The 25,359-nt window shown below is 44.5% G+C and overlaps 3 protein-coding genes across 4 annotated transcripts in view; 2 read left to right on the top strand and 1 right to left on the bottom strand.

The window, feature by feature from the left end:
• The first annotated feature begins 1,059 nt into the window (after window positions 1-1,059).
• josd1 (Josephin domain containing 1) lies at window positions 1,060-8,721 on the top strand. The gene is made up of 5 exons (XM_076760750.1): window positions 1,060-1,237; window positions 1,783-2,734; window positions 2,831-2,959; window positions 4,050-4,244; window positions 6,050-8,721. Exons 2-5 carry the CDS (start codon window positions 2,361-2,363, stop codon window positions 6,147-6,149), a joined length of 798 nt encoding a protein of 265 aa, XP_076616865.1. The 5' UTR covers window positions 1,060-1,237; window positions 1,783-2,360; the 3' UTR covers window positions 6,150-8,721.
• A 986-nt stretch (window positions 8,722-9,707) lies between these two features.
• On the top strand, window positions 9,708-19,895 carry cbx7b (chromobox homolog 7b). Its single transcript, XM_076759033.1, has 6 exons — window positions 9,708-10,064; window positions 12,110-12,153; window positions 12,603-12,668; window positions 13,821-13,887; window positions 14,123-14,495; window positions 15,191-19,895. Exons 1-6 carry the CDS (start codon window positions 9,996-9,998, stop codon window positions 15,397-15,399), a joined length of 828 nt encoding a protein of 275 aa, XP_076615148.1. The 5' UTR covers window positions 9,708-9,995; the 3' UTR covers window positions 15,400-19,895.
• ep300a (EP300 lysine acetyltransferase a) overlaps window positions 18,244-25,359 on the bottom strand; it is a 26,065-nt gene continuing 18,949 nt past the window's right edge. For both annotated transcript variants that reach the window (XM_076759031.1, XM_076759032.1), the window contains exon 31: window positions 18,244-25,348. In XM_076759031.1, coding sequence (XP_076615146.1) covers window positions 22,124-25,348 — 3,225 coding nt within the window. In that variant the 3' untranslated portion in view covers window positions 18,244-22,123. The remainder of the gene's footprint in view (window positions 25,349-25,359) is intronic.

Here is a 25,359-nt window from a genome sequence, read left to right as displayed (position 1 = left end):
ATTTGTTTTTTTTCCCCTCTAGTGGTCAAAAATGACTTTGCAGCTTTAAAGTTACAGTTCTGGTTGATTTGGCGACACCTGTGGTTACTGGTGGTAATTGCAAGTGTATAATTGAAAATGTGTGTCATTCTGAGCTACTCTCAAAAATTCAGGGGAAGAGGAGCAACTCTTTTTCAGCATTTGCAGTGTAGCTGAACAAGGCACAGGCACATTATGATATCCGGGAAGCAGCTCTTGTGTTCCACATCATGGCCAGTACATGAATCCACTGTTTCCTGTGAATCCCTCGTGAATAGCATGTGATTTGAATTCTGCACAAGAAATGTTGATACCACCAGTCACACTGAAAACTACTGCATAAAGACGCAGTGAAAGAATTCAGAGAAATTGAAGAAACATCAGCCACAAGTCCCATCAAATGAGGCCGGACAGAAGGAAAATCAAAGATGTGATTCATCAGTATTTGTATTTGTATTGACATCTGGTCTGATGACTCAACTTGCTGTTGAGTCACATTCTCTCCTCTTTAAGCTCCTTTTTAGTCTCCACCGACTGAAAAATATCTGGCACTGTAGCTGCTAAATATTCACCAGCCAGCTGATGATTTTGTCTGCCATGCTTAGCATTGGGAGTAACTCAAAACCTAAAACAATGAAGAAGCTAAAAAGAAAAAAAAAAAAAAAAAGCTTCACATAGATATTTAGCAAAACTACCATCAGGAGAAAAATATCTGTGGGTTTATCACTATAAGCCACTCTTTGGTCATTGTTAGAATAAGCCACTTTAAGCATTCAGCACTCACAAAAAAAAAAAAGCTTAAGTTGATCATGTTAATACATCAAAAAACATGTTTTTTATTACTTGTACATCAGTGACTGTAAAGCAGCACTGTGTTCTTTATTTCTTGGTATATTTCAAACATACCCACCCAAAGTAAAGTGGAAAATAGAGGGTTTCGCAGTCTCAGGGGAGGTACCGCTCCGCTGTCTACTGACGCAGGCGGTGACAGCAACATGGAGCCAGGCGGACGCTACTGCGCATGTCCGCGTGTGCACGGCCGGAGAGAGACAGACCATAGAGAGAGAGAGAGAGACAGGGAGAGAGGGAGAGCTGTACCAGGGAAAACTGGTAAAGACAAAGGACCGAACAGTGTTGAGGAAAACAGGAGAGCGTAGACTCCGTTTTTAAGCCGGTTTATGATAGTCCCGCTGTGAAACCGACGGCGGGAAGCTTCCAGGTAGGTGGTCCGTCGGAGAAAATGAAGTTAGAAGACGTAGAGGAAGCGTTGTTGGCTGTGTTTGCTGTAGACACGGGAGTCACGTAGAGCAACCAGAAGATTAACGCCAGGAATATGTTACTATCATGGATTAATTGGATCCGTACATGTGTGGTTTCAGAGAATAATATCGACCATCCTGCTGTGGTGAACTGTAAGCTGTGCTGTGTGTGTGTTGGCTCGTGCGGGGCTGTTGTCACATTTAGCTAGCTTACTTACCAAACAGCCTGCTTCCTCTATCCAGCCCAAGCTGCTGGAAATGTTTACCTTCTCGTTTTGGGGTCTGCTGACCAAGACGAGATTGCAGCAGCTTGTAGTGTCATCTCAGCTCTCTGTCTCCATCAACTACAAAATCAGCACTGCTTTAAAATGTAGTTGAAGGTGTTTGGCTGCTGTTCAGACACAGGAAGCCGTTTTTAAGATGGCACTTTGGGCTCTGCCAGCTTGACCATGTTTGCTGTTTTCACTGAGCTTTAATGAGCTTTTCTCTCTTGTCTTTATTTCAGGTGTTTTTCAGGCAACCATCAGTGTTCAGCGTCAGACGCCCCGTTTGTGTCTGTTCCAGTGGGAGTGACGCTTGGTGGTCATCAGCCTGGTGATGGAAAGAAGCGCACAGCCATAGGCTCTGTGGCTGGATGGAAAGAGCTGTCGACGCACTCATGGACGATGGAGGAAGTGGAAACGCACAGACAGCGGCGGCACTTTGATTGACAACACCGCTGTGGTGTGGTTGGAGGAGCAATCTTTCATTTGGGAGTTTCTTTGTTTGCAATTTTTGCTGGAAATCCCATCTTGAGTTCCAGTTTTTACCCCCCTCTCCCTCCCTCCTGCTGACCTTTCCCCACAGAGCGAGCAGGTGCTGCTGCGTTAAAGAGCCACAGGTCTCATTTACCTTGCAGCCCCCTCCTCTTCCTCAGCCATACACACAAGCTCCTCTCTTCCAAGCGGCTGAGAGGTTGCTATGGCAATGGTTGTCATGATGCTGATGTAGCGTCCTGAAGGTAGTAGTTGTGGAGGTAGTGGTGGAGCCGGAGGAGGCGGTGCCGGTGGCGGCGGCAGCGGCGGTGGTGGTGAACGTCCAGGGATGGGAAGCGCTCCGTATCCAGCCGGTGAGTGGAAGGGGAAGGGGCGAGGCGGCCTGCAGGAGCTGGGCTGCATGCGATGGAAGGTCAGCAAGCAGAAAGGAGGAGGGGGAGGAGGAGGAGGAGGAGGGGACGTGGTGGTGGGAGCAGAGGAGAGGAGGTGCAGGGATCCCACAGACTCTCAGCAGCAACAGCAGGATCTCTCATCCTCCTCTTCCTCCCTCACCCCCCCACCGCCTCCTCAACCCTCTCTGACACCTCCGGCCATTTATCATGAGAAGCAGCGGAGGGAGCTGTGCGCCCTGCACGCGCTCAACAACGTCTTCCAGGACGGGACAGCCTTCAGTAGGGACACCCTGCAGGAGATATACCAGAGGTGGGAAAGCCGGCGTGCCAGCATATATCAGCATGTAGCCCGAGTACGTGAAATGTTGTGGATAATCTGTTCATCTCTCTTGTCTGCTCGTCGCAGGCTTTCTCCCAGCACTCTGGTGACACCTCACAAGAAGAGCATGCTGGGAAATGGGAACTATGATGTAAATGTCATTATGGCAGCCCTGCAGACCCGAGGGTTCGAGGCCGTCTGGTGGGATAAAAGAAGGTTTGTAGGGCTGGTGCTGGAAGCTTCCATCTCTGTTGTCTGAAATGTAGGGCAGGTGAAGGGCGGTAGTGCTTTTATTTATTTTTAGATTTTTCACCCTTGCTCACATCAGTTGCTTATGTTGTGGCTGCTTTAACACATACCCTCGTTGTGACCCTAAGTGAACAATGAGAGGGTCCCAGAGGCCGACCGAAACCCAAAGACAATTTGTCTTAATCCCGCGTCGTGTTTCCTTTGTTACTGTCTCATCTTCCATTAGAGTTGTCACGAGCTGTGACGTCTGCAGTACAGCAGCAAGTAAATCCTAGAAAGTAAACATCAGGTAAATGTTGTGAACATGTTCCCTGTGTCCTCATGTGCACCTCACACAACACTTCACATACTCAACAGGGCCTTGAATGATCTCTTTGACTAGTCAGCAGTTGACGAAGTCGACGTGACTTTTTTTTTTTTTTTATCAGCATTCCTGCCTCCCTCATTAACAGGCTTGCATGACTGTTGACAACAACAGCAGCCACAGGCTCACTTTTATCAGTAAAACGTTAATGTTATCAGAGAGGCCATATTCCTGTTTCTCTGTTTTGACCAGAACAGGAACGAAATCAGAGCTACCCCTAATCTGGTGGCAAAAACAACAATGCTGCTCTCTGTTGCTGATTGAGAAGACAGTGGTGATTTGGGAGTGATGTGCTTTAAAACAAAAACACACAATTTACCGATTACAACTTAAACCTTCGCGTACAAATGATAAGGCGCTTGTGTGAAATGTGTTCAAGATTTCCAGGGAAAGTCAGGATTGTCATGTGCCTGTGATCTGGGACTGTTTTCATAATTATCCTTGGTGATGCATTTGGGTGCGTATAGGAAAGTCAGAAATTCAGAGAGTCTGCATGGTATTTGAGAAAAAAGAGAAACCTTTGTACAGTTTGGCACAGACAGTTTAATCTCAGTTATCTATGAAAATGAAAGGATTAAAAGCACTTAATACAGTAAATACATATACTGTACAATCAGCTCCTGCGTTTTCTTCTAATTTCCAGCTCTATCAATGTCATGATGTACTGAAGATTTATTGCTTTTCTTTCTACAGGGACGTAGGAAGCATCGAGCTGTCCAACGTGACGGGCTTCATTCTGAACGTGCCATCCAACCTGCGCTGGGGGCCTCTCCGGCTGCCGCTCAAACGCCAGCACTGGATAGGAGTCCGTGAGGTGGGAGGGGTCTACTACAACTTGGACTCCAAGCTGCGAAACCCTCAACCCATCGGCAACCCGGATGAGCTCAGGTGAGAGTGATGGGACGTGATCTCTCAAACGCAGGAGCTGTGTCAAGGGGGCACAGCAGGCTTGTGCTTGTGATGTAAGGATGGTTATGTCGGTCAACCATTGTGATTTTTCAGGGCTGATACTGATTATTATTAGTCAAGCAGAGTGATAACTGATATTTGGAGCCGATACGCATTTTCAGTAAAAATGAAAAACTTCACAACTGACTAAACAACAATTTGATTGGAGTATTTCCATTTTTTGCTAGCGTATACTTTCACTCCAGTACATTTTGGAGGCAAGCACTGTGCTTTTAGTGACTAGTTACTTTGCAGATTTATCATAATAGTCGGCTAAATTATGGATTGACAAATGAACTTTGTGACGTTCACTATGACTGAGCATTGCTTGTCATCATAGACATAGATCACAAGATCATGGTGTTTTTGCAACGTCAGCATAGAGGACTGTGATGTCTATAAATATGTAAGTATAGCAATATCTGCTGCCTTACCTTTGAAACAAAGCTCCACTTGCTCATCAGAGCTGCTCCAGTCTGCAAACGTTTTTCTGCAGCTGTCTGTGGCAGAGTAACCTTCAGTGTTGATAGGCTATTACTCGTGATGTGTAACCAGTCTGATAGTGTTGTTGGCGGGACATTGAGTGAGACCGCAAAATGTTGATGACGAACAAAGAGAGACTGCTGCATCAGAGCCAGGGGAGCACATTTTAAAATTCATTTATTTTATCGCCGATCGGACAAACAAAACACTGATTCTAATAAAAAATGCTGAATGTCCTTACCTCGCAGTGGGTTGACAATGAACAAATCATGACAGCTCTGATAGCACAGCAAAGGAGAGAGGATTAGAAAATAGTTTGGTTCCTGCCTGTTAGATAAGACAGAGCAACGGCTGCTCGATTAAACATGAGCTACAGATGTGGACACGGTTTTATGGAAAATTCCCTCCAGTTCCCTGCATAAGTACACAAGGGTCATTTTACTGTTTTACTGTGCTCAGCTGGTGATATATTTTTCACATTGGTAAGTATCAATAACTATAGATAAGGAAAAGCATGAATCAGTCAATCACAAGCACATGACAATGAAAATACCAAAGGCCTCCAGACTCAGAGCCAACTCTGAAAACCAGATCCCAGGACAGACCTACTTTTGGGAAATACACTTAAACTAATGGCTTCTGGTAGAAGCCTCATATTTACTGCACAGATATGAGTGTGTTATCAATCTTGTCATCTAACTCTTGGCAAGAAAGGCAAGAAGTATATATTCCCAAAAATTATTCCCAAAACTACATGAATCAATAGTTTCATATAAACAGCAGATCAGATGACCATGGGGTCACACGTGGTGACAAACCCACAGAGACTGATCACCAGACTGGACAGTTTAGCATGTTGCAGCCAACTGTAAGCTCCTATAAACCCACTGCCTGCCAAATAGGCAAGGATAGCATCTAGCTTGTGAACATATTAGAGCATTAAACAGCTATTGAGCAAGCAATTCCCTTCCCTTCCCTTGAGGAGTGAGTGGAAACCAAAACAAACATTTTTCAACATAACTGCTGAATGTGTATATAGGCAACTTCAGATCAGTGATAATGTGTTCGTGTTGTTTTTGCTGCCCCCAAGAGGGAAAAAAATGAATTGACAGCTTTAAAGCAGGTCTACCCTTTAAAGTTGTTCCCCCGCGTGTTGTTGGGTTTGCCTTCCTTAAACAACTTGACATAGAAGAGTTGCTCATCTTGCATTTCATCACGGTAACTGTGGCTGTCCTTCTTCTCTCCATCTGACCACATCCCAGAAAGTTTCTCCGCCAGCAGCTGCGAGGAAAGAACTGTGAACTCCTTCTGGTCGTCTCAGAGGAAGTGGAGGCACACCAGACATGGCGGTCTGATGGCTAAGGGTTTTACCGACTAACCACAGCTCCACTTGGGCCGACGGGCCAATCACCGAATGAATGGGAGAGGAAGTAGAGTGGTGCACAGCCAATCACATGGATGCACACTTGCAGACGTATCCCCCCCTTTTTTTGGGTTTTGTTTACATAGCCATTGCTGGACTCTTTTCTGATAAGATACAAAGCAATGAAGGAGGCAAACACTTTACAGGGAGAAACAAAGAATCACAGTCCTTTACATATAACACAGTTATGACTTAGAAAAACGTTACTATTCTGTTTCTGCTATTCTTGTGTTTTTATATATATATTGACTATTTTTCAATGTCAGTTTTGATCCGTTTATTTTATTTTTTTTGTCCTTTTTACTGTTAAGTTTCCAAAGTCACGGGAGTTCAGGCTTTCTGAGAAACGCTGCGTTAGTCCGCCGTCTCCCTCCGTGATGCAGTCTCTTTGTGTGTTTCTGTCCTTCCCGTCGTGGATGTCTCTCTGTCCGTGTCCTCCGTCCTTCACTTTCACCAAAGCGTGCCCTTCCTTGCCTCAGCATGACTCCATCTCACTCCTCCTCCCTGTCCCTTTCTCATATCACATGTCCAAATCAGTGATTCGTCATGTTGCCAAATTTGTATTTCCATCTACTTTCCAAACACTTCTGGCACAGTCTGAGCCTTTACTGTACAGAGACTGTGCTGACACAACAGTTTTATATGCAACAAAACAATGCAACAGCTGGGCCTAGCACTCCCTCTAGTGGATGTTTGCCTCAGTTTCCTTTCAAGGGAAGAGGAACGGCATTCATTCATTCATCCAGTTAGTTTTTTTCATTGTTCACCTTCAAATGTAATGAAGAGTGCTTGTCATCGAGGAAAAAACGCAATACTAATACTTATACTGTATCATGATGTAAGATTTATCGAGCTACAGTTATGGAGATCTTCCCCAAAATTGGCCATACTTTGTATTAGCATGCGCAGTTAGCTTGGCAGTTAATATCTGACTTTGGAAAAACAACACTTATCTCAGCTCAAGGTCTGCTTGCTAGCTTGTTCAGGAGCTTTTGACTGCATGGCACGGTCCTCTTCAGCAGAGTGAGGGCAGATGTTCAAACTGACTGGTAGCGACAGAAAATGAATCGGCAATAATTTTGGTAATTTCCTGTCATTTATGATAGCAACGATAGTTACGATAGATAGTAATGATAGATAGTAATAACTGATCGAAAACAAGCAATTTAAGAACGTGAACTCAAGCTCTGAGAAATTGTGATGGACATTTTACTCACCAAATGATCGATTATTAAAAACAACTGTTAGTCACAGCCCTTCTCTCCAACACATGCTTGTATGGTGAACTTAACCTGCTGATGAGGACAGTGTGATACAGTCAAAAGCTCCACAACAAGCCAGTAAGTGATCTATGAGTCTGGATTGTCAACAGTGATCTGAATTCTGAATATTAGTTGTTAAAAGTGGTCATATCAATATAAAATTTTCTTATTTGTCCATGTCAGCCACTCTTGCTTAATAAGCGCCACAATCATTTCTTGCACAGTGGTAAAACGACACCACGCAGACAGATCACAAAATAAGGGATGATACTTACTGTTTTATTTTCCCTTTGGCTCCACTCTGGTCCAAAGGGTCACCACCACAGCAGCCCTCTGTAGCACGGGAGCTCAGCTGATGCAGAGCTCCTCCTCCTCCTCCTCCTCCTCCTCCTCCTCTTCTTCTGAAATATCTCTTGTCAAACCTGCCAAACACAGCTCTGAGAGGATGTCACAGATTGTCCCACCAACTCATGTACAGTCAGCGGGGGTCTCTAACGTGTGAGGTTTCGGTCCGAGGAGGGCTTCTGTGGGTGGTTGTACGAAGGGAAGTTGTCAGATGGAGCGCAGTGTGCCTGAGTCGAGAGTAGTGTAGAAAAAGACAACGTGGAATGAAAAGTGAAAGTTGAGGGATTATTGTGAAATGAGCCTTATGAGAGAGTTTGTAGCTTTCAGATCGATCATCTTAAGAGAAACTGTTAATACTATACATGTATTGTCTGTTGACGACAATATTGGCCTTAACTTGTTTACATAAGAAAATATTTGTTGCTCTGAAAGATTAAGAGGGGCTGTGCAGTTTGATGCCATTTCAGGAGTTTTATTCCAAAGCACCAATTTATCATAAATCTCGAGGAGAAACCGCTGAAGCTCATCAAATATGATGTTTTCACTATTGCAGCCAAGGGCTTTATGTTCTTTACACTTGTTTGAAATCGTCTGATTTTATAAAGACAAGGTCACAGTTTTTTGGTTTTTTTTTTCAATGGTGCATGTCTTATTTTTGGATGAAAGTCTTTGATTCCAGCCCAGTCCGTAGACCTTTAATGTCATATTCAAGTGAACCTGCATCGAAGCGTCAAAGAACTTGATTTTTGGACCCTATCACATCATGGCTAGTGTCTCACACAATCAGCACCTGCTCTTTTTTTTTTTTTGCCATGACAATCTTTCAGCTCTACAGATTGTCATTGTGTTTTTTTGTTTCATTTTTTGCATAGAAATAAAATGCTTATAATGGCACTTTACGTATAAGATGCAGTGTGGGTGTTTTAAATGGGTTATTATTTGCTCTGAAAGGATGATTGTTGAGTTAGAAAGCAGAACGTCCCTCTTCTCAGCCTGGTTACGGATGTTTTGGTCAGTTGTGGAAAGTAATTAAGTATATTTACTCAGGGACTGCAATGCAATTTTGAGGTACTTGCACATGAGTATTTTCATTTTATGCATTTTGTTTCTAGCCTTCTACATTTCAGGGAAATATTGTACTTCTTACTCAGCTGCATTTATTTGACAGCTGCAGCTAGTAGTTACTATTCAAATTAAGATTTAACATAAAAGCGTAATCTTATATCTTATAAAAATTGCTAAATATTAAACCACTGGTTTCCAACTTTTTTAGCTTGTGAGCCCTTAGAAATCAACACCACATTTCAGGTCGTTATGAGTTATTTGTAGTTCCACCAAAGAGTTGTTTCACCTTACGAACTTTTCAGATGGCTTCATTCCAAAAAGTCAATCCAAATGTGTGCGTCAGAAATTATTGGGAATGTTTTTCGTACCCCATCACTCGTCTCTCAACCCCATAGTTTTCTCTTGTGACCATTTAGAGGGGGCCAAAGTTGGAAACCACTGGATTTAACAACAAACTGCATATACTTAAGCCGTTAAAACTAACCTCTTTCTCCCAACTACTTTAGTAAGATGCTACTTTTTCATTCATGCGTCAGTACTGTCAGTCTGATTAAGTAATTTTTAGTAATAAACCAGTCACAGGTGCCTTTCTGCACAGTGAGTACTGTTACTTTTCATACCTGCTAATGATACTCTGCTTTTACTTCAGTGAGATTCTGAATGTCAGACTTTTTCACTGCCGGTATTTTTACATCGCAGTATTTCTGTTTTGACTTCAGTGACTGATATCAGTGCCTCATTCCTCACTGGTTTCGGTATCATCCATACACTGACTGCATGAATGATAAGGATGATGAGGCAGCTGGTGGCGCGCGCGGACTCATTGTAAAAAGGCAGCGCGCTCTCGCAGACGGGCGCGCGCGAAGCGGTGTGCAGATGTGTCGCAGATTTTGTAAAGTCACTGGACGCTCGGAAAGATCCAGCACAAGGAAGTGGCTCCGGATAAATGGGCCCGTAAACTGTCAGGAAAACCAGGCGGCTAAGGGGGAGACGGGAGGAAGAGGACAGAGCCGTGGAAGCGCTGTCACAGACGGTTAATGTTAGCTTAGTTTGCCAAAGGAGGAAGACGTTACTTTGACAGTTAAAAGCCAACGGACGGCCGCGTGCGCAGAGATGGAGCTGTCAGCGATTGGAGAGCAAGTGTTTGCTGTGGAATCAATCGTCAAGAAAAGAGTTAGAAAGGTAACCATTGTCAATTTTGTCAACACGCGTCAGCCCGTTTAGCCGCGGGACATTTAAGGGGGACTCATTTTTTGCAGGGAGGGATGCTAATGAAAGCTTGAGAGATTAAATGAACAGAATCGCGCGGCTAATCTGGTTATCTAATTGCAGGCTGTGTAAAGGGGGCGGGTGGAAGGGGGATGTCCCTTTAAATGAACGTGGACAGTGTTGTCATTACACTACAGCTTAACATGTAAGGTGACAGGCTGGAGGAGGACACGGGGTGATGTTATCAACCAAACACCGTCATTTCGGGCCTGTTTGCTTGCTAATTGGATTTGGTTGTAAGTTACCATATGGTGTTGACAGAAGAGGTGCGCAGCTAAAAATGATGGGTCCCCCAGAGCGCAGGAGGCCCCCCGAAACTGCTCTGTGCTGCCTGTTAGTTCCGAGTTGTTCCCTCTGTTATTCCTCTCGTGACGAGCGTCTCTCTGGACTGTTTTACATTTAAAACTGTTTAAATGAACAGCGGTAAATAAGATGATTGAAGCACTTCGTGTTAAAAGTGTCTCTGATTCTGAAGTATGCTAAGTTATAAGCACAGATAGAAAGGTAGCACGTATTAGCCAGTATAAGACATTCAGCTAGCTGCATCTTCTGTCCAGATTTAACTGGAAAGCACTAACTGCTCAATATGTGACACCATGCAATAATAAAAGGGCTGCAGTTTGACAAGACTGTGTTAAAGTGTTCGCATTCACCAAATGTTCTGCATTTTGCATGACAAATTCGTGAAATGTCTAACTGATCATCAGAATTGCTGTCAATCAACCAGTTGATTAATGAAATAATAATTTCAGGTACAGAGCAGGACACATGAAGTGCATCCCGCTGACATGCTCCGTTTACTCAGTGCATTCACAAGGTGCATGCAACCAACAGCTATATGAGAAAATATACAGCGTAAGAAGAAGAAACATGCACTAGTTGGTGTGCAGCCTAACTTCAGCTTCTATTTCATTAGTGGTTGTGATGTAGACTTGAGATTAATTTGACTTCACGTAGGAGTGGTTTGCAGCTGACCTTAAAGGGACACTTTGTGGTGTGTAAAGTGAAAGTTCAGTACACAGTATGAGTATGAGTATGCGTAGGTCAATGTTAAAACCATGTAGTACTCCATGCATTACATCTGTCCATCCACAAGTCAAACACATGTGCACACATGCTACGACTATCTTTTAAATGTCAGATCAATGTAAAATGTTTGGTGATATCCTGATAATGCTGTTAGACTTTAATCAAACCCAAATCCAGACAGGTTTTGGGGTTACCACAGGGCACAGAGGCATCTTGAGTCGAGCTGTCCTTTGGACTATGGAATATATCAGTAATCGCCATAAGACCACGATAAATTAATTAAGTGATCTATATTGCAAGTAATGAACGATTTGCACACTTCCTTTTAACAACCACCATTTTTAGAACAATCGCATGCAATTTTGACCTGTTAAAGTATTTAAAAGTCTCACCCAGTGCACAGTATAGTCATGGCTTCTTGGAGAACTGGGTGAGTGAAACGAAGTCGGGAAAAGTGATGACTTCACTCGCTGAGAATATGTTTGAGGGCTTGCAAGTTATTACCGGGTGATGTCACCTAGGATGACTAACTCTGAGAGGCTTGGCTGGTGTATGGAAAACATACTGCACATTTGACATTATCTGTTAATTATACATATTGTCTGAAGGTTATTGAACAGCAAGAATATAATGGAATGTAGGCATTAAGTAGATAAGAAGATGGAGGGAAATATCACCATACAGCAAGCAATCATTATCATCAGGAGAGAGAACCATGAGTTTCCACAGGGGTCAGCTCTGTTACTTATGCTGCCTTATGCTCAGATAATGTACTTGTTTGATTCTATAATTTTTGAATTCATAAAGATTTGTACCTTTCATGTAGATGGAACAGTGATGCGTCACACAAGTGTTAAGGTAGTATTGGAAAGGCTGCAATGAAATGAACTTCTGGGCTGATGCCACTCTTAAACTTTATGTCTCCACAGGGGAATGTGGAGTATCTGCTGAAGTGGAAAGGATGGCCTCCAAAGTAAGTATATGAGCTCAATCAGAAGAATGGCTGGACTGCATGACGCTCATTAATGTGCATCATATTCAAATTAACATGTAACATTACACATTCATAATTTGTATTTAAACTCTGGCACTGTGCAAACATTTTTTCCAAATAGTTTTTTCTTTCACATTTGTGCTTAAGACGTAAATGCTTGGTTCACTTGGTAGAAGATACCATCCAAGTCACCGTTTGAGTGGAAGTGAAAAAGATGGAGCGGTTGTTTGAGCTCCGTTTCCAGCCAGCACATAGTAACTGTTTTCAATAAGAACCTTTTTTTTTTTTTTAATGGAAAATGTCAAGCAACAATGCCGTAATAGACAGACAGATTTAATTACCTGATTGAATGCAGTAACGAACGAACGAATGAAGGAAATAAATACAAAAATAAAGGAGGCTTGTATTTAATTTTGTACATCTGGCAGGTACAGCACATGGGAACCTGAGGAGCACATTCTGGACCAGCGCTTGGTGCAGGCCTATGAAGAGAAGTAAGGCTCCACAACATGTAATGATTTCCTGATGAATAATTGTTGCCTGAATCCAGGAAAGCCCACAGGGTTTGACACATACTGGAGCAGGAATGTGCAGAGTAAATCAGTTTTCTTCTCATTATATTAATCACAAAGAGATGATGACTCAGCAAACCGAGGACCAGACCCAAGACTTCTCTCCAGATTCCATCAGCATGTGTCCTGGGTTGTTGTAACTAGATGTGTAAAAACACATCAGATCCCTATCTAAAGGCATCAGAGATGTGAGGAGGATGTTGCCTCTTGAATCACCTGTAAAGGTGGTCAGAGACACATCTGGCCACATTTCTAACAACGCTGTAAATGCACTCTGGAGGTTCTGGTGACTGCTAACAAGTTTTAAAACATGTAGTCAGTTTTTCTTTAAAGGGGCCCTGTAGAGTTTTCTCGTAAACAAAGTTTCTGTTTACATTCAGTGTTACTCACCAAAACTCATTCTGCGTATCCCTTAGGTCTAACAAACACATTGGATGCATTTTTTTTCAGCTGGACTGTATCAAAGTTTCAGGCATGGAAGTTATAGAATGTGAAGAAACTGGCCTGTGTTCTTCTTCTCTCTCTTTTTTTTGTCTTTTCTTCTTCTTCCCTGACAGTTGTCTGCTTTTTCTTTACGACTGATGTCACCTGGCGAAAACAAAGACTGATAATCGTTTTCAAAGTTGATTCTCTTAAACGTTTGAAACACTCATTGTTTATATCCACGCTTACTTGCTAGCCGTCTTTCCCTCGCTCACATCACTGCCACCTGTGGATCAGTGGAATATTTTAAAATCAGTGGCAGAAAAGTGTATTATGTCAGTGACATGTGCCCTCTCTTGAAACACTGCTCCATAGTGTCACTATTGGTCAAAAACTCCACATCCTATTTTAGATGTTTCATTGCTAATGCCGCAACCCCGAAAGGGATACGCGGGTATAGAAGATGAATGAATGAATGAATGAATAATTGCTAATGCCCAGGATATGTTTTTTATGTCATGTCAAATTGTAATCCAATGAAACATCTGGACACAAAAGCGTTGCAGGAGAGCAGCTCTGAAAATGGTCAGTAATCATATGTACAGACGTTGTGCCATTAGCCTCTTTTTAACAGTGTGCTTGGCTTTTTAGAGAGCAGAGGGACAGAGCTCTGGGTCATAGGAGAAAAGGATCCAAAGCCAAAAGACTCCTTCTGCAGGTAAAGTTTGGAGTTCAGTAAAAAGGTTGAAGATTGGCAATTTTTTTTTTTTTTTTTTTTTTTTTAATCTAAATAACTTGTGCATTACTTTACACCTGTTTCTAGAACTGTCTTTCCTTTCCTTTCCCCTCTTTGGCCTCTGTCCACTGATTGTGATCTGTACCGTAGTTCTTTTGCCTTTTGCATGCTGCCACCTCGCCGCTCAGTTTTCACACGTTCTCTGTTTGATCTTCAGAACACTGTCTACACCATGGATCTCCGCAGCGCTCACAGGACTCCAGAGAAGCCTCCGCCTCGCCTGCGTCTCTCCCTGACGCGCTCTCTGGTGTCTGAGGACGAGGATCAGCCGTACAGTGCCTGCAGGCAGGACCCACAACCGCAACTGGCACATCGAAAAAGCAAACCCAGGAGGTCACAGTTCAAGTGCCTTGACTCAAACCCTCCAAGTCCCACGCAAGAGGACTGGGAAGATCGGGGAGAGGAAGAAGAACTGGAGGAGGGGGACGAGGAGGAGGAGGAGGAGGACAATGTAGAATATGAGGAGGAAGAGGAGGGCAAAGAGGAGTTTCTAAAGGAGACAACAGAGAAGAGCAGAGGCATTTTAGATGGTAAGTGTGTCAGTCGGTCAGCCAGTAGACTCTAATCGGCATCACGACCCAGTTTACTTGACTTTTTGTGAACCTTTCAGTCGGCGCAGACATGCGTAGGCTATTTCTTTTATCCCTGGGCGTGCAACCAAAAACATAAAACTTCCTCCATCCAGAGCTGATTAAAGAGCAAATTGTGCAGAGGTCAAAATATAGAGTCATTTAAGTCTCTGTTGTGCATGTAAGTGCGAAGCAACAGGTACTGCAGAGCCTCCACAAAGATCTGCTGACAGTCACACAGTCTGTCCTGTAACGTAACATCCTTTCACTTCAAAGGTCAACACCACAGTAGATGTGAATTTTTAATATGTGAATAATGAGTTTTACGTTGACAGTTACAAGACAGAATCCATTTTAATTCACCATTTGAAGGTGAGACATTACTAAATCCTGTCAAAATCATGATGTGGAGGGCGGAATGGAGCTCTCCTGTCCTCCCTCTCACCTCAGAAGCACTCTGAGCTGTCAGGTCCTGCAGTCAAATGCATCCTGTTTGCCTTTGTCAGTTTGTAACATCTGTCAGAGCAGAGATGATCTATCCAGGCCAGTCCAGGAAGGTTAACTCAATAACAGTAGGCGTATGATTGGCTTAATGTAATGCAACTCTATCCTTTTCTCCCTCTGCCTTCTCCGCTTCACACTCCTGTCTCACTCAGGACAGAGAAGGACGGACGAGTGGAGCTCCGCTATCGGACCAGATGAGGTCACCGCATCAGAGAAGGCGGAGGACGACGACGTCTGGCGACCCGTCATCAGTCCGGGGGAGGTGACCGTCACAGACGTCACCCTCAACTCCCTCACAGTGACTTTCCGAGAGTCAAGAGTGGCCAAAGGCTTCTTCAGAGAGTGGGGCCTGGAGGTCTGAAATGCGATGAAGTCTGAGTGTGTCGGTGGGGAGGGCGCTGGTGTCTTCACAGCGTGTGAATGGTGGTTGAGGAACGGGGTTGGTGTTTTCACTCCCTTTCTGTAACCTCTCCCTCTGCTCTTCCTCTCACCAGCTACTTCCAGCCTGGTCAGTGGTGTGTTTACATGCACAGAGTCACCTGGAACGAAGCCAGACTCCAGTTAACGTTGTGTTTAGGTTGAGCTGGTCACCTTCGATGTGGTGGGACTGAGTTGCCTTTAATCAAAGGGGTGTCGCTCTAACTGGTTGTGACTTCTGGAGCAAAACGTGTGACCCAGGTCGCCAGGCTGATTTAGGTGCAAGGTTGAGGTTTAGGTTTGCCTTTATGCGGCTGCCAGATTTAGGTCCATTTTAGGGGTTGGAGTCAGCTCCAGTTAGCAGCACCTGGGCTAGCGGAGGACCCTGTTGTTGGCCCCTGGAATCTTCCAGTGCCAAACGGTTAATGGTCCAGTGTGTAGGATTTAGGGGGATCTATTGGCAGAGGATGGAAGAAATGGGATATAATATTCGTAATTATGTTTTCTTAGTATAGTCACATGAAAATAAGAATAGTTTGTGTTTTATTTATCTAGATCCGACACACTGGTCTATTAAAATGCGACTTGCTGTAAGTAAGGCAGGTGAGGTACGAGTCAAAGGGATTCATGACACAAGCTTTGACTTGTTAGTATCAGTTAAAATGTGCCGTCACAGGTATATGATGACCTTTCTTTTTATGGTCATGGGTCCTAACTTTACCACCTGAAAGGTCCCCTGTGGAGTTTTCTTCTAAATGAATAAAGTTATATTTCATTCAGTGCTGCTCACCAAAGCATTGTATGTATCCCCGCGGTCTAACAAACATACAATACATTTCCTTAAGCAGGTTTTTGAAAACAGTTTGCACCCTGCGCTGCATACATCCATGTTTGCTTAGCTTACAGCCTTCTTCTTGCTTACTTACTTACGTTGCTGGTGCATTACTGCCACCTGGAGATCAGTGGACTAGTGTGAAACCAGCAGCAGGAATGTGTGTCACATGGCCCAGGAACAAAACTGCACAGGGTTCCTTTGAAGCAGTTACCAGAACGGGCTTGATGAATGAGTAAGTCACAGTAACTACCGTCATCAGATGAATGTGTTGGTATAAGAGTATAAAGCAGCAGAGTTATGACGTTTACGTCTGAAATCAAATAATGTGAGTAATCATGTGAATCCGAAGAAGACGACGAGTTCTCTGTGCATGTAAACATGGCCTCCGTTTCTGTCTCTTCCACACTAAGCTAAGCGTTTAGTACCGGACTCATACGCATTGTACATACTCCACACTACAGTGAGGTGGACTTAGCCGTCAGTCCCATACTAACATGCAGTGCTGTACCTGTAACCTGTGAACACATAGACTGTTACTTCTGTACAACGCGTGGCTTAGTCTTGTATGCATTTCGAAATCCTCTGAGAGATGATTTGATCCGCCTGCAAGCCTTTCCCCTCCAGTACAGCTCTATTAATGCAAGTAGACACAGTGTAGTTTCTTCTGTCCACCCAGCTCTTCAGAACATACAACACACCGTCCAAGTGATGACTGAGTATTGTACCAAAATTACAAAACTAGAGGAGACTTGATAACAGAATGTACTATGGAATTGCACTGTATTCACTGTGCATCATAACGGCTTGTGTGTCCATCAGGAGCCTCTGTGTAGAGTTCGACCAACAGGGTAAATCACAACTTTTTAATGAAAATATGCCAAAAGGTTTCCCTGACTTTCTACCTTCCAGTTACCTTTCACACAGGTATGATAGTCATATGAACACTGAAACACTCTTTGCTTTTTAGTAATTGCTCTTGTTCATACTGATCACTGCCTAAGGTACTTTTTATGGAAGTGATGGAGGACATGATCCAAACTCCAGATTCTGTGAAAAAAAGCTAATAGGAGAGCTACTACGAGGTGTTAGCAGTCTGATTCAACAAATCAAGTGGATATCTTCCACGTTTGCTCTTTCTCTTTGTCTTTCAACAAACACTGTTTCTTTGTTGAGCTGTACAGACGGCTCACACTAGCTTCAGATCAAATTTTGAATACGTTTTTGCCCAAAAAGGCGTAGATTTTGTCCCCAGTTTATCAAATTTGGAAGGGAACTTTGAATGGCCAGTATGATGGAATGATTTCAGCAAGCCAAACCAGTTTCAGTAGGATGAGTGTCAGTGTGATTGGAGTGACAAAAATCCAAATGGATATAGACTCATGATAATTGAATCAGTCAGAAAAGGGGCCATTATTGAAATCTACAGTTCCATGACAATATATATAAACTATACTGCTGCTGTCTGGAAGGTAGGAAGTGAATCTAAAAACCTGCAGGATGCTTTAGAAAATGATTAGCGGTAATAGAAGCATGAGAAACAGACCAATGTGGACCCAGCTCGCCCCATCAATCAGATGGGTAGAAATCTTAATGATCATTAAAATAAGTTACTTTACCCAACAAATTGTAAGAACATGTAAACTGATGGTGAAAAGTTTCTCCACAGCTTTCCAGACTTCTCTCACGTCACTGCGGTCGGGGCTAAACCCTGAACAGAGCGCCGTGTGCCCAGTGTATCCGTCTAACCCTGCTGGCGTCCTGCCCGGTGGACACAGGAGCTGATGTGATGTGTCAAATCTGTGGAATCTCCCACAGTGGCGTCCCATTGGTCCGCAAGTTGTTTATCCTGCTCTGAGGATGATGGGGCGGCGTCTGGTGATCTCAAAACTGTCTCTGTGTGACAATGAAGCTGCAGGGAATGGAAGTGCCTGACGTTGAATAATTTTGTTGTTGTTTTGTCTGTAGGGCTGACGTCCCACTTTATCCTTCACACACACACACACACACACACACACACACACACACACATACACACACACACACACACACACACACACACTATTTCCGTCCCAGCTTATTTGGTTTCTGTCTGAAACGATCCTCCACTGATATCAAGACTTGAAATGTGAGCAGACGTTTGAGGAAGATGGAGCGGACGGTCGGGAGAAACGTATTTTTTCAGTCGTTATTTTTCTAAATTGACCTGAATGTATATTTATTCTTTAAAGATACCTGTGTATTTGTCACGCAGATGACTGAACAGAGTAGTTTTATATAGTTTGTGATAACCGCCGAGCTGACGCCATAAATGTACTGACATGACAAAGCGAGCACCTGGATTTGACGTCGTCTGATGTGGTTGCTTGTGCTGCTTTCGTCCACCACTGAGCGGAGAACCTTGCACTTTATTGTGATGTAAACCTGCACATTACCTGCTCCAGTCTATGAAGTGTCATTGTGTATAGGATATTTCTATGGTAATACTAAAATAAATGTTGCTCATGTTTAGTATCATTTTAATCCAACTTGGTCAGTTGCTTAGTGACATCCCAAAATACTTGTTTCTAGTAATAAAGTGTTCAGATATTAAGACATGTTTACAGGGTGCCTATGAGCAGACTCTTTAAAGCAAAGCCTTCACACCCATCACATGAGCATTATGGGCTTTATTGTGTGCCACTAGTCATAAAGGTGCACTTTCCCATCAGTCAGCCTGCTGATAGCACCAATATGTCAGTTATGAGAGACACAAACACAGGAGGATCTTTCATAGCAGTGATTAGATGTTGTCTGTACCAACAGTCATTGCCTCCATTCATCTGCATCATAACAGGAAGTAAAAAACATCATTGTGTCAGAAAGTTTGCCAATGTTAGAGTTTTATATACTCATTTTATGTTTGCTTTACATTTAGAAATGTCCACTTCCATTTCTAAAGTGCACATCAGTGGCTATTGTAAACATTATTATTTCACTAAAATACAGCGCTTTAATTCAGATTACGCCATCTTAAATTCTTTAGATTTCTTACTTAGCAGTGGTAAAACTAACTTTTCAGACATTAGGTGAAGGGCGTTTTTCATGAAGGGGAGGGGGCCAAAGAAGATATGGACAATGCTGGAGGTCTTGCTTTTTCAAGATTAAAGCGCCCTCCTCACCACAATACTTCTTGCAGGCTCTTATTTACATATACTTAAATACATCCTAACTGAAAACTGGATTTTTGAAGCTGACACAAAAATTGGGTATAAGATGATTTTTCAAAGTGATCGCTTAGATTTAGATAGTAGGTCGATCAGCCTGATCGGCCCAGCTCTAATTCAAACCAGTTTCATAGTTGTGAAGATAAAGTTTTAAAATGTGAACCAGTGAGACTTTTCCTCAATCTACAAATAGCATGAAATTCCACTGATTGTTTAAATGTATGTTAAATTGTTAAATAATCAATTATTTACCTGCAGGAAATATGGTACACTTGAAAAAAGAAGCAACAACCAAGTATTTTTCCAATGGTACAAACATACTTTATTGTACAATTAATTTATTGGCAAAAAAAAAAACAATCAGACCACCAAAATAACTTAAAAAAAAAAAAAAAAAAGAAACTAATGAAAATGGAGCAACAGTTATTTTTGCTTTCTCTCAGCAAGCACCAAAAATTGTTAACAAGAAGAACGAAAAAGTGGTCAAAGATTCCATTTGAATACTAAACAAATATTTAAATAGTCTTATTTCCAGTCTCTTTTTAGGAGAAGAAATGATTAAAACAAAACTATTTGTTCAGTTGCCATCGGTTTGTACAGTGATTCAGTATGTTTACAACTATATTCATGTACATGAAACATTTCTTAAAAAGGATGGTATAATATACTCCACGGCCTCCCCGGGGCAAACTGAATGACTGTCTGCAGTGTCTTTTTGCATCACCATAACATCTTTAATACAAAACAAAACATGTTTTTATCTAATAATTCCTGTAGCTTCAAGTTTTATTTCCAAAAAATAAAATTAAATAATATATCTATATATAAAAGACAGTTTTTCCTTGTTTTTCTTATAAAATAAGTCTCAAGATATATTGCCACCTGGTTCTGATGCGTCCCCTCCCCATACCCAGCAAGCCCAACCTTTTGAGAAAAAATAGTGAGCATGTGAATATTGTGTCTTCAGTCCTCTTCATAAAAAGCTAAATGACCAAATTTAAACTCTTTCAGATCACACCTCTAACCAACCTCTGCATCAGCTCTACTTCCTTCGGCTCTCACCTCCACGTTTTGAGATTGTTCAGGTGTGTGACTTGTTGCCATAACCCCTTCCTCCTGAAAACCTTGTCAAAAATACACAGGAAAAGGCGCATTGGTGCTTGTGACCTACTACACCCCATACTGTACCTTTTAGAAAAAATCTCAATACTGTACAGTAGCTCAGGAGTACTTTTGAAGTTTTTTTTTTTTTTTTTTTGTAGGTTTTTTTTTTTAACAGATACAGCAAATATCCAATCAAACAAGAGGGGAAACAAGCAGCAGAAAATAATTTCTCTGCTCATAAAGTATGTACAGGGTTGTTTTTTTTGTTTGTTTGTTTGTCTTTTTTTATTTTTTTTTTTACATCTTTCACTTTCATTACAAAAAACAGTATCCAAGTCCACCATTTCTTACTTTGTACAGTACTAACATTGAAGTAAATCTTGTGGCTGAGAGGCAGTTGTGAGGAACAAAGGGCAAAGAGAGAAAAGATTACTGAGAGGGAAACCGTCGGGGGTTTGAGGATACAGGCAGGATTTTCTTAAACCTCTGCAGCCCAAAAAACGGACAACTTTCTCAGTGTCACAGTTCATAAACAAGGCTGTAATATATGTACACACACAACCTTTTAACATCAGCCAGCTCCAAACGGCAAAACACAGAGGGGGGGGTGGGGGGGTCAGGAAGAGGTGGACATTCATAGGACAACTGAAGATGGAGGGTGGAGAGGTGGCCCACGGGTGCAAGGGTTTGTTCTGATGATCTGGCCATCGTTTGCAGAAAAATATGGCCAAACCCACGGTCAGTGTCGACCACTCCCCAAAACACTGATGAGGTTTAATTCCAACCTATGAACCCTGTCAAGGAAAACAAAAACAAAAAAACAAACTAGGAAACCTGGCAAAATCAAACTGCATTTAACGCCCCCTCCCTCCCTCCGATCAGATGGAACAAACTCTGTAAGCGAATGCTGCAGTCGCTGTAAAATGTACACTGCTGTGAAAAACGGTCCAGAAGAAGACGAGTCCTTGAACAGAAGATATGTTGATGCTTGTTTTATGATCCATTGGGGGGGGGGGATTCAGAAATAAAATATGCTTACCCTTCAAAATAGACTATAATCATGACTGGGTAAATTGAGGAGGAAAACAAAATGATAAAAAAGGTACATCGTGTCAACTCGCTTTAATTTTTAGCCACATTTAAAATCTTAAAAATATTCATAAAAAGGCAAAAATCTCAGTCCCCAAAAATATTGTGTCATAGACTAAGGAAGAAATATCTTCAACCTGAAACACTGCCCTTCCACCTTTTTGTACACAATTGGCAAAAATATATAGATATATATTAACAGCAATAACTTACCATTGTTTTAATTTATTCATTTATTGACTTCTAAGATTTATGTTGCATCTCCCATAGGAAGGAAGCTTCAGTTCTTATTTATACATCACAAAAATATTTAAATAAAAAATAAAAACTTCTAAAACCCCATAGCCGTAGTCCCGCCTCACTCTCCTTTCATGGCTGTTCGTCATTTGGGGCAACTGATCAGAGCATCAAGACATAGAGACAGTATGGAGTCAAGGCTACATAAGGTCTAAACTGTTGTGGTTAATGTTCGTTCCCAGCTCCTGGTTGTTGTTGCTGCTGTTATTATTCCCACCCAACATGTCGGACTGTCCCCCCTGCCCACCATGCATCCCTGTCATTCCACTCAGCTGGGACATGATGGAGTTCTGGTCTGAGCTGAACTGACCAGGATCCACAGAACTACCTGGCTGCTGCTGCTGAGATAACGCTTGCTGCTGGGGTTGTGGAGGTTGGGGCGGTGCCATACTGGGGTGATGTTGGCTTAGGTGGCTTGGGTGGGGTGAGCCAGTCTGGGTCTGCGGGGAGATGCGATGAGGTGAGGGCTGAGGCTGAGGTTGGGACGAGGGCTGCATGCGAGGGGACGGGCTAGAGTGTGGAGGCTGCGACTGTGGCCTTGGCGAGGGCTGAGGTGACCTGACCTGACTGCTGAGCGATCCTGCTGGACCAAGTCCTCCTTGTCCTTGGAGATGGGGGGACTGTGCCATCGGCTGTTGGGGACTCATGGGATTGCTGTGCTGGGCTGGAGAGCCCCCACCAAGGTGCTGCTGCTGCAGAAGCCTCTGGTGGATGTTCTGGTGAAGCATGCCTTGGGACGTCTGTGGCAGAGGGGGCCCACCACCCCCTCCGCCAACTCCACCTTGCTGTTGTGGCCCTTGCCCTGGTCCACCTGGAGGTCCTCCTGGTCCTCCAGTGCCTCCACCAGGCCCTCCATCTTGTCCTTGATGCCCAGCCATTGAATTTTGCTGCTGCTGCTGCTGTTGTTGTTGTTGTTGTTGCTGCATCTGCATCTGATGCTGAAGCCTTTGCTGGAGCGCTGCAGCTACTTGAGACATAGAGTTGGTGTACCCTTGCTGCTGGCCTAGCTGTCCTGGCCCACCTTGTGGTCCTCCTTGCTGCTGCTGTGGCCCCCCTACACCTCCACCTCCAGGCTGGGGTTGGGAAGAGGGCGGTATCCCCGGTTGTCCCTGGCCAGGCTGCATGAAGCCTTGCTGACCTTGCTGCTGCTGGAGACCTTGAGGCTGCTGGAACTGCCCGAGGTTTCCCATCTGCTGCTGCTGCTGTTGTTGCTGTTGTTGTTGTTGTTGCTGCTGCTGCTGCAGGTGTCTTCTCATCAACAACTCTCTGAACTGCGGAGTCATATTGGTCATGTTGCCTTGCTGCCCTGCTTGCATCGCTCCCTGTTGTTGCTGCTGCTGTTGCTGTTGCTGTAATGCAGCCATTTGCTGTTGCTGCAGATTCCCGGGCAACATTGGGCGTTGTTGTTGCTGCTGCTGTTGTAACTGCTGAAGCTGAGCCATGGTAGGCATATTCCCGCCACCTGTTCCACCCTGAGCCATGTTCATCCCTGGTTGTCCTGCCTGGTTCACATTAACCTGCTGTTGTCCATCCATGTTAGCAAGCTGGTTAGCCCCAGGCCCTCCTACACCAGGCAGCCCTCCAGCAGCCCCTTGGAACCTCACACCTCCAGGGCCCCCTTGTGGAGGCCCTCCTCCAGGGCCACCCTGACCTCCTTGATACCTGGCTGCTCTTTGCCTGATAAAAGCCGCCATAAGGGTTGGGTTGGAACGAAGGATGTTCAGGACCTGCTGCTGTTGGAGGGGTGAGCTTGGGGAGCGCAGTGTTCTCAGGAGGTCTTGTAGTGCTGCCTGGGGTAGGTTTCCTGATGCAGCTGCTCCTGCTATTGAAGCAGGTACCCCTGCTGCCCCTCCTGATACACCCATTACCTGCATCAGCCCACGGTTTCCTGGTTGCGGTTGTTGCTGATTCATTGACTGCTGCTGTTGCTGAGCAACCGCTGGCTGCTGCTGTGGTGCCATGTGACCCATCATGCCTGGCCTTTGTTGTGGGTTCATGGCTGGTCCCCCAGCACCCCACTGCTGGTTTGCTGCCTGAAGTTGTCCACCACCTCCCTGCTGGACCTGCTGGAGCTGCTGCTGAACTTGAGGTGGCAACTGTGACTGTGGGCCACCCTGCTGCATCCCTGCTAGCATTCCCTGTTGCTGTGGGTCTAACATAGTCCGGCCAACAACTCCCTGAGCCTGGGGGGGCATGCCCTGGGCCCCAATGTGGGCCATGCCCATCTGGCCCTGGGTGTTTTGATGATGAGGATGTGGGGGTATCATGCCGCCCTGACCCAAGCCACGTATCTGGGCTTGGGCCTGGGCCTGAGCCATCTGTCTCTGGGTTTCTGCTAGGCGCTGGATTTTTAGGGCTGTCTCTACAGCAGCCAGAGGGGGCCCTTGTTGCTGGCCTTGTACAGGCATGGACCCCTGGCCCTGGTTGGGTTGTTGCTGCTGCTGGGGTGGGGTGGCTGGACCTAGTCCAGGTTTGCCCAGAGACTGGTGGAGAGGAGATGCTCCAGGTGGCCTTGGATTGTATGGAGGCAAACCACCAGGGTGCTGCTGGAGTTGCTGGACATTGGGAGGCTGCTGCTGGAGCTGAGGCACCATCTGCTGCTGGGGAGAGTTCATTATCCCCCCTCCACCTCCACCACCTGGTTGAAACTGATGGAGATGGTGTTGAGGGGGCATGGGGCCACCTTGCTGCTGAACCTGCTGTTGCTGGACTGGAGTTCCCATTCCTCCCATTCCACCCATCCCCACTCCCTGCTGCTGAGGAAGTGCAGGGAGGTTCCCCTGGGTGGGTGTCTGTGGAGTAGGAGGCTGTGTGCCCACAGATGTAGGTGTACCAGGACCAGTGGCTCCATTGTTGGTTCCCGGAGAGGGCAGGCCATTGCCCCCAGGGGCTCCTCCAGGAGTGGCCTGGCCCACCCTCTGCATGCTAGCCATCCTCCTTCTTAGCATCTGGGCTTGCTGGAGCCTGTGCTGCAGCTGCTGCTGGCGGAGCTTGTGCTTGATGTTTAGGCAGAATGGGACTGGGCACTTGTTCTCCTGACAGTGCTTAGCATGGTAGCAACATAGCGCGATAAGCTGCTTGCAAATGGGGCAGCCACCATTGGTTTTTCTCTTGCAGCTTTTTGTGTGCTGAACAACACGTTTCATCTTCTGGCAGGACGGCAGAGAGCAGTTTGCGTTTCGACACTGGCAGGCGTGGACAAGGGACTGGATGCAGCGCTGGATGCTGAGGCGACGAGAGTCTCCAGGGCTCTGAGTGGTAGCGGCAGCCTGGTTGCTGCTCTCATCATCCAAACCAAGGCCTAATTTCTCCATCTTGTGCTCGTGGCCCTTAGTGTTGTAACATGTGATGCAAAGGTCGTAATCCTGTGAAGGAT

Source organism: Chaetodon auriga, chromosome 20 (genome assembly GCF_051107435.1).
Source record: "Chaetodon auriga isolate fChaAug3 chromosome 20, fChaAug3.hap1, whole genome shotgun sequence".
Classification (NCBI taxonomy): Eukaryota; Metazoa; Chordata; class Actinopteri; order Chaetodontiformes; family Chaetodontidae; genus Chaetodon; species Chaetodon auriga.
The sequence above is the reverse complement of the archived record's forward strand: the minus strand, read 5'-3'. Positions and strand labels throughout refer to the sequence as shown.

Bases quoted from the DNA above. Each gene is read 5' to 3' on its own strand.
- josd1 (XM_076760750.1), top strand. From the start codon at position 2,361: ATGGGAAGCGCTCCGTATCCAGCCGGTGAGTGGAAGGGGAAGGGGCGA. The intron at 2,735-2,830 runs GTGGGAAAGCCG...TGCTCGTCGCAG, and splicing joins CTGCAGGAGATATACCAGAG to GCTTTCTCCCAGCACTCTGG. The intron at 2,960-4,049 runs GTTTGTAGGGCT...TTCTTTCTACAG, and splicing joins GTCTGGTGGGATAAAAGAAG to GGACGTAGGAAGCATCGAGC.
- cbx7b (XM_076759033.1), top strand. From the start codon at position 9,996: ATGGAGCTGTCAGCGATTGGAGAGCAAGTGTTTGCTGTGGAATCAATC. The intron at 12,154-12,602 runs GTAAGTATATGA...TACATCTGGCAG, and splicing joins TGGAAAGGATGGCCTCCAAA to GTACAGCACATGGGAACCTG. The intron at 14,496-15,190 runs GTAAGTGTGTCA...TGTCTCACTCAG, and splicing joins GAGCAGAGGCATTTTAGATG to GACAGAGAAGGACGGACGAG.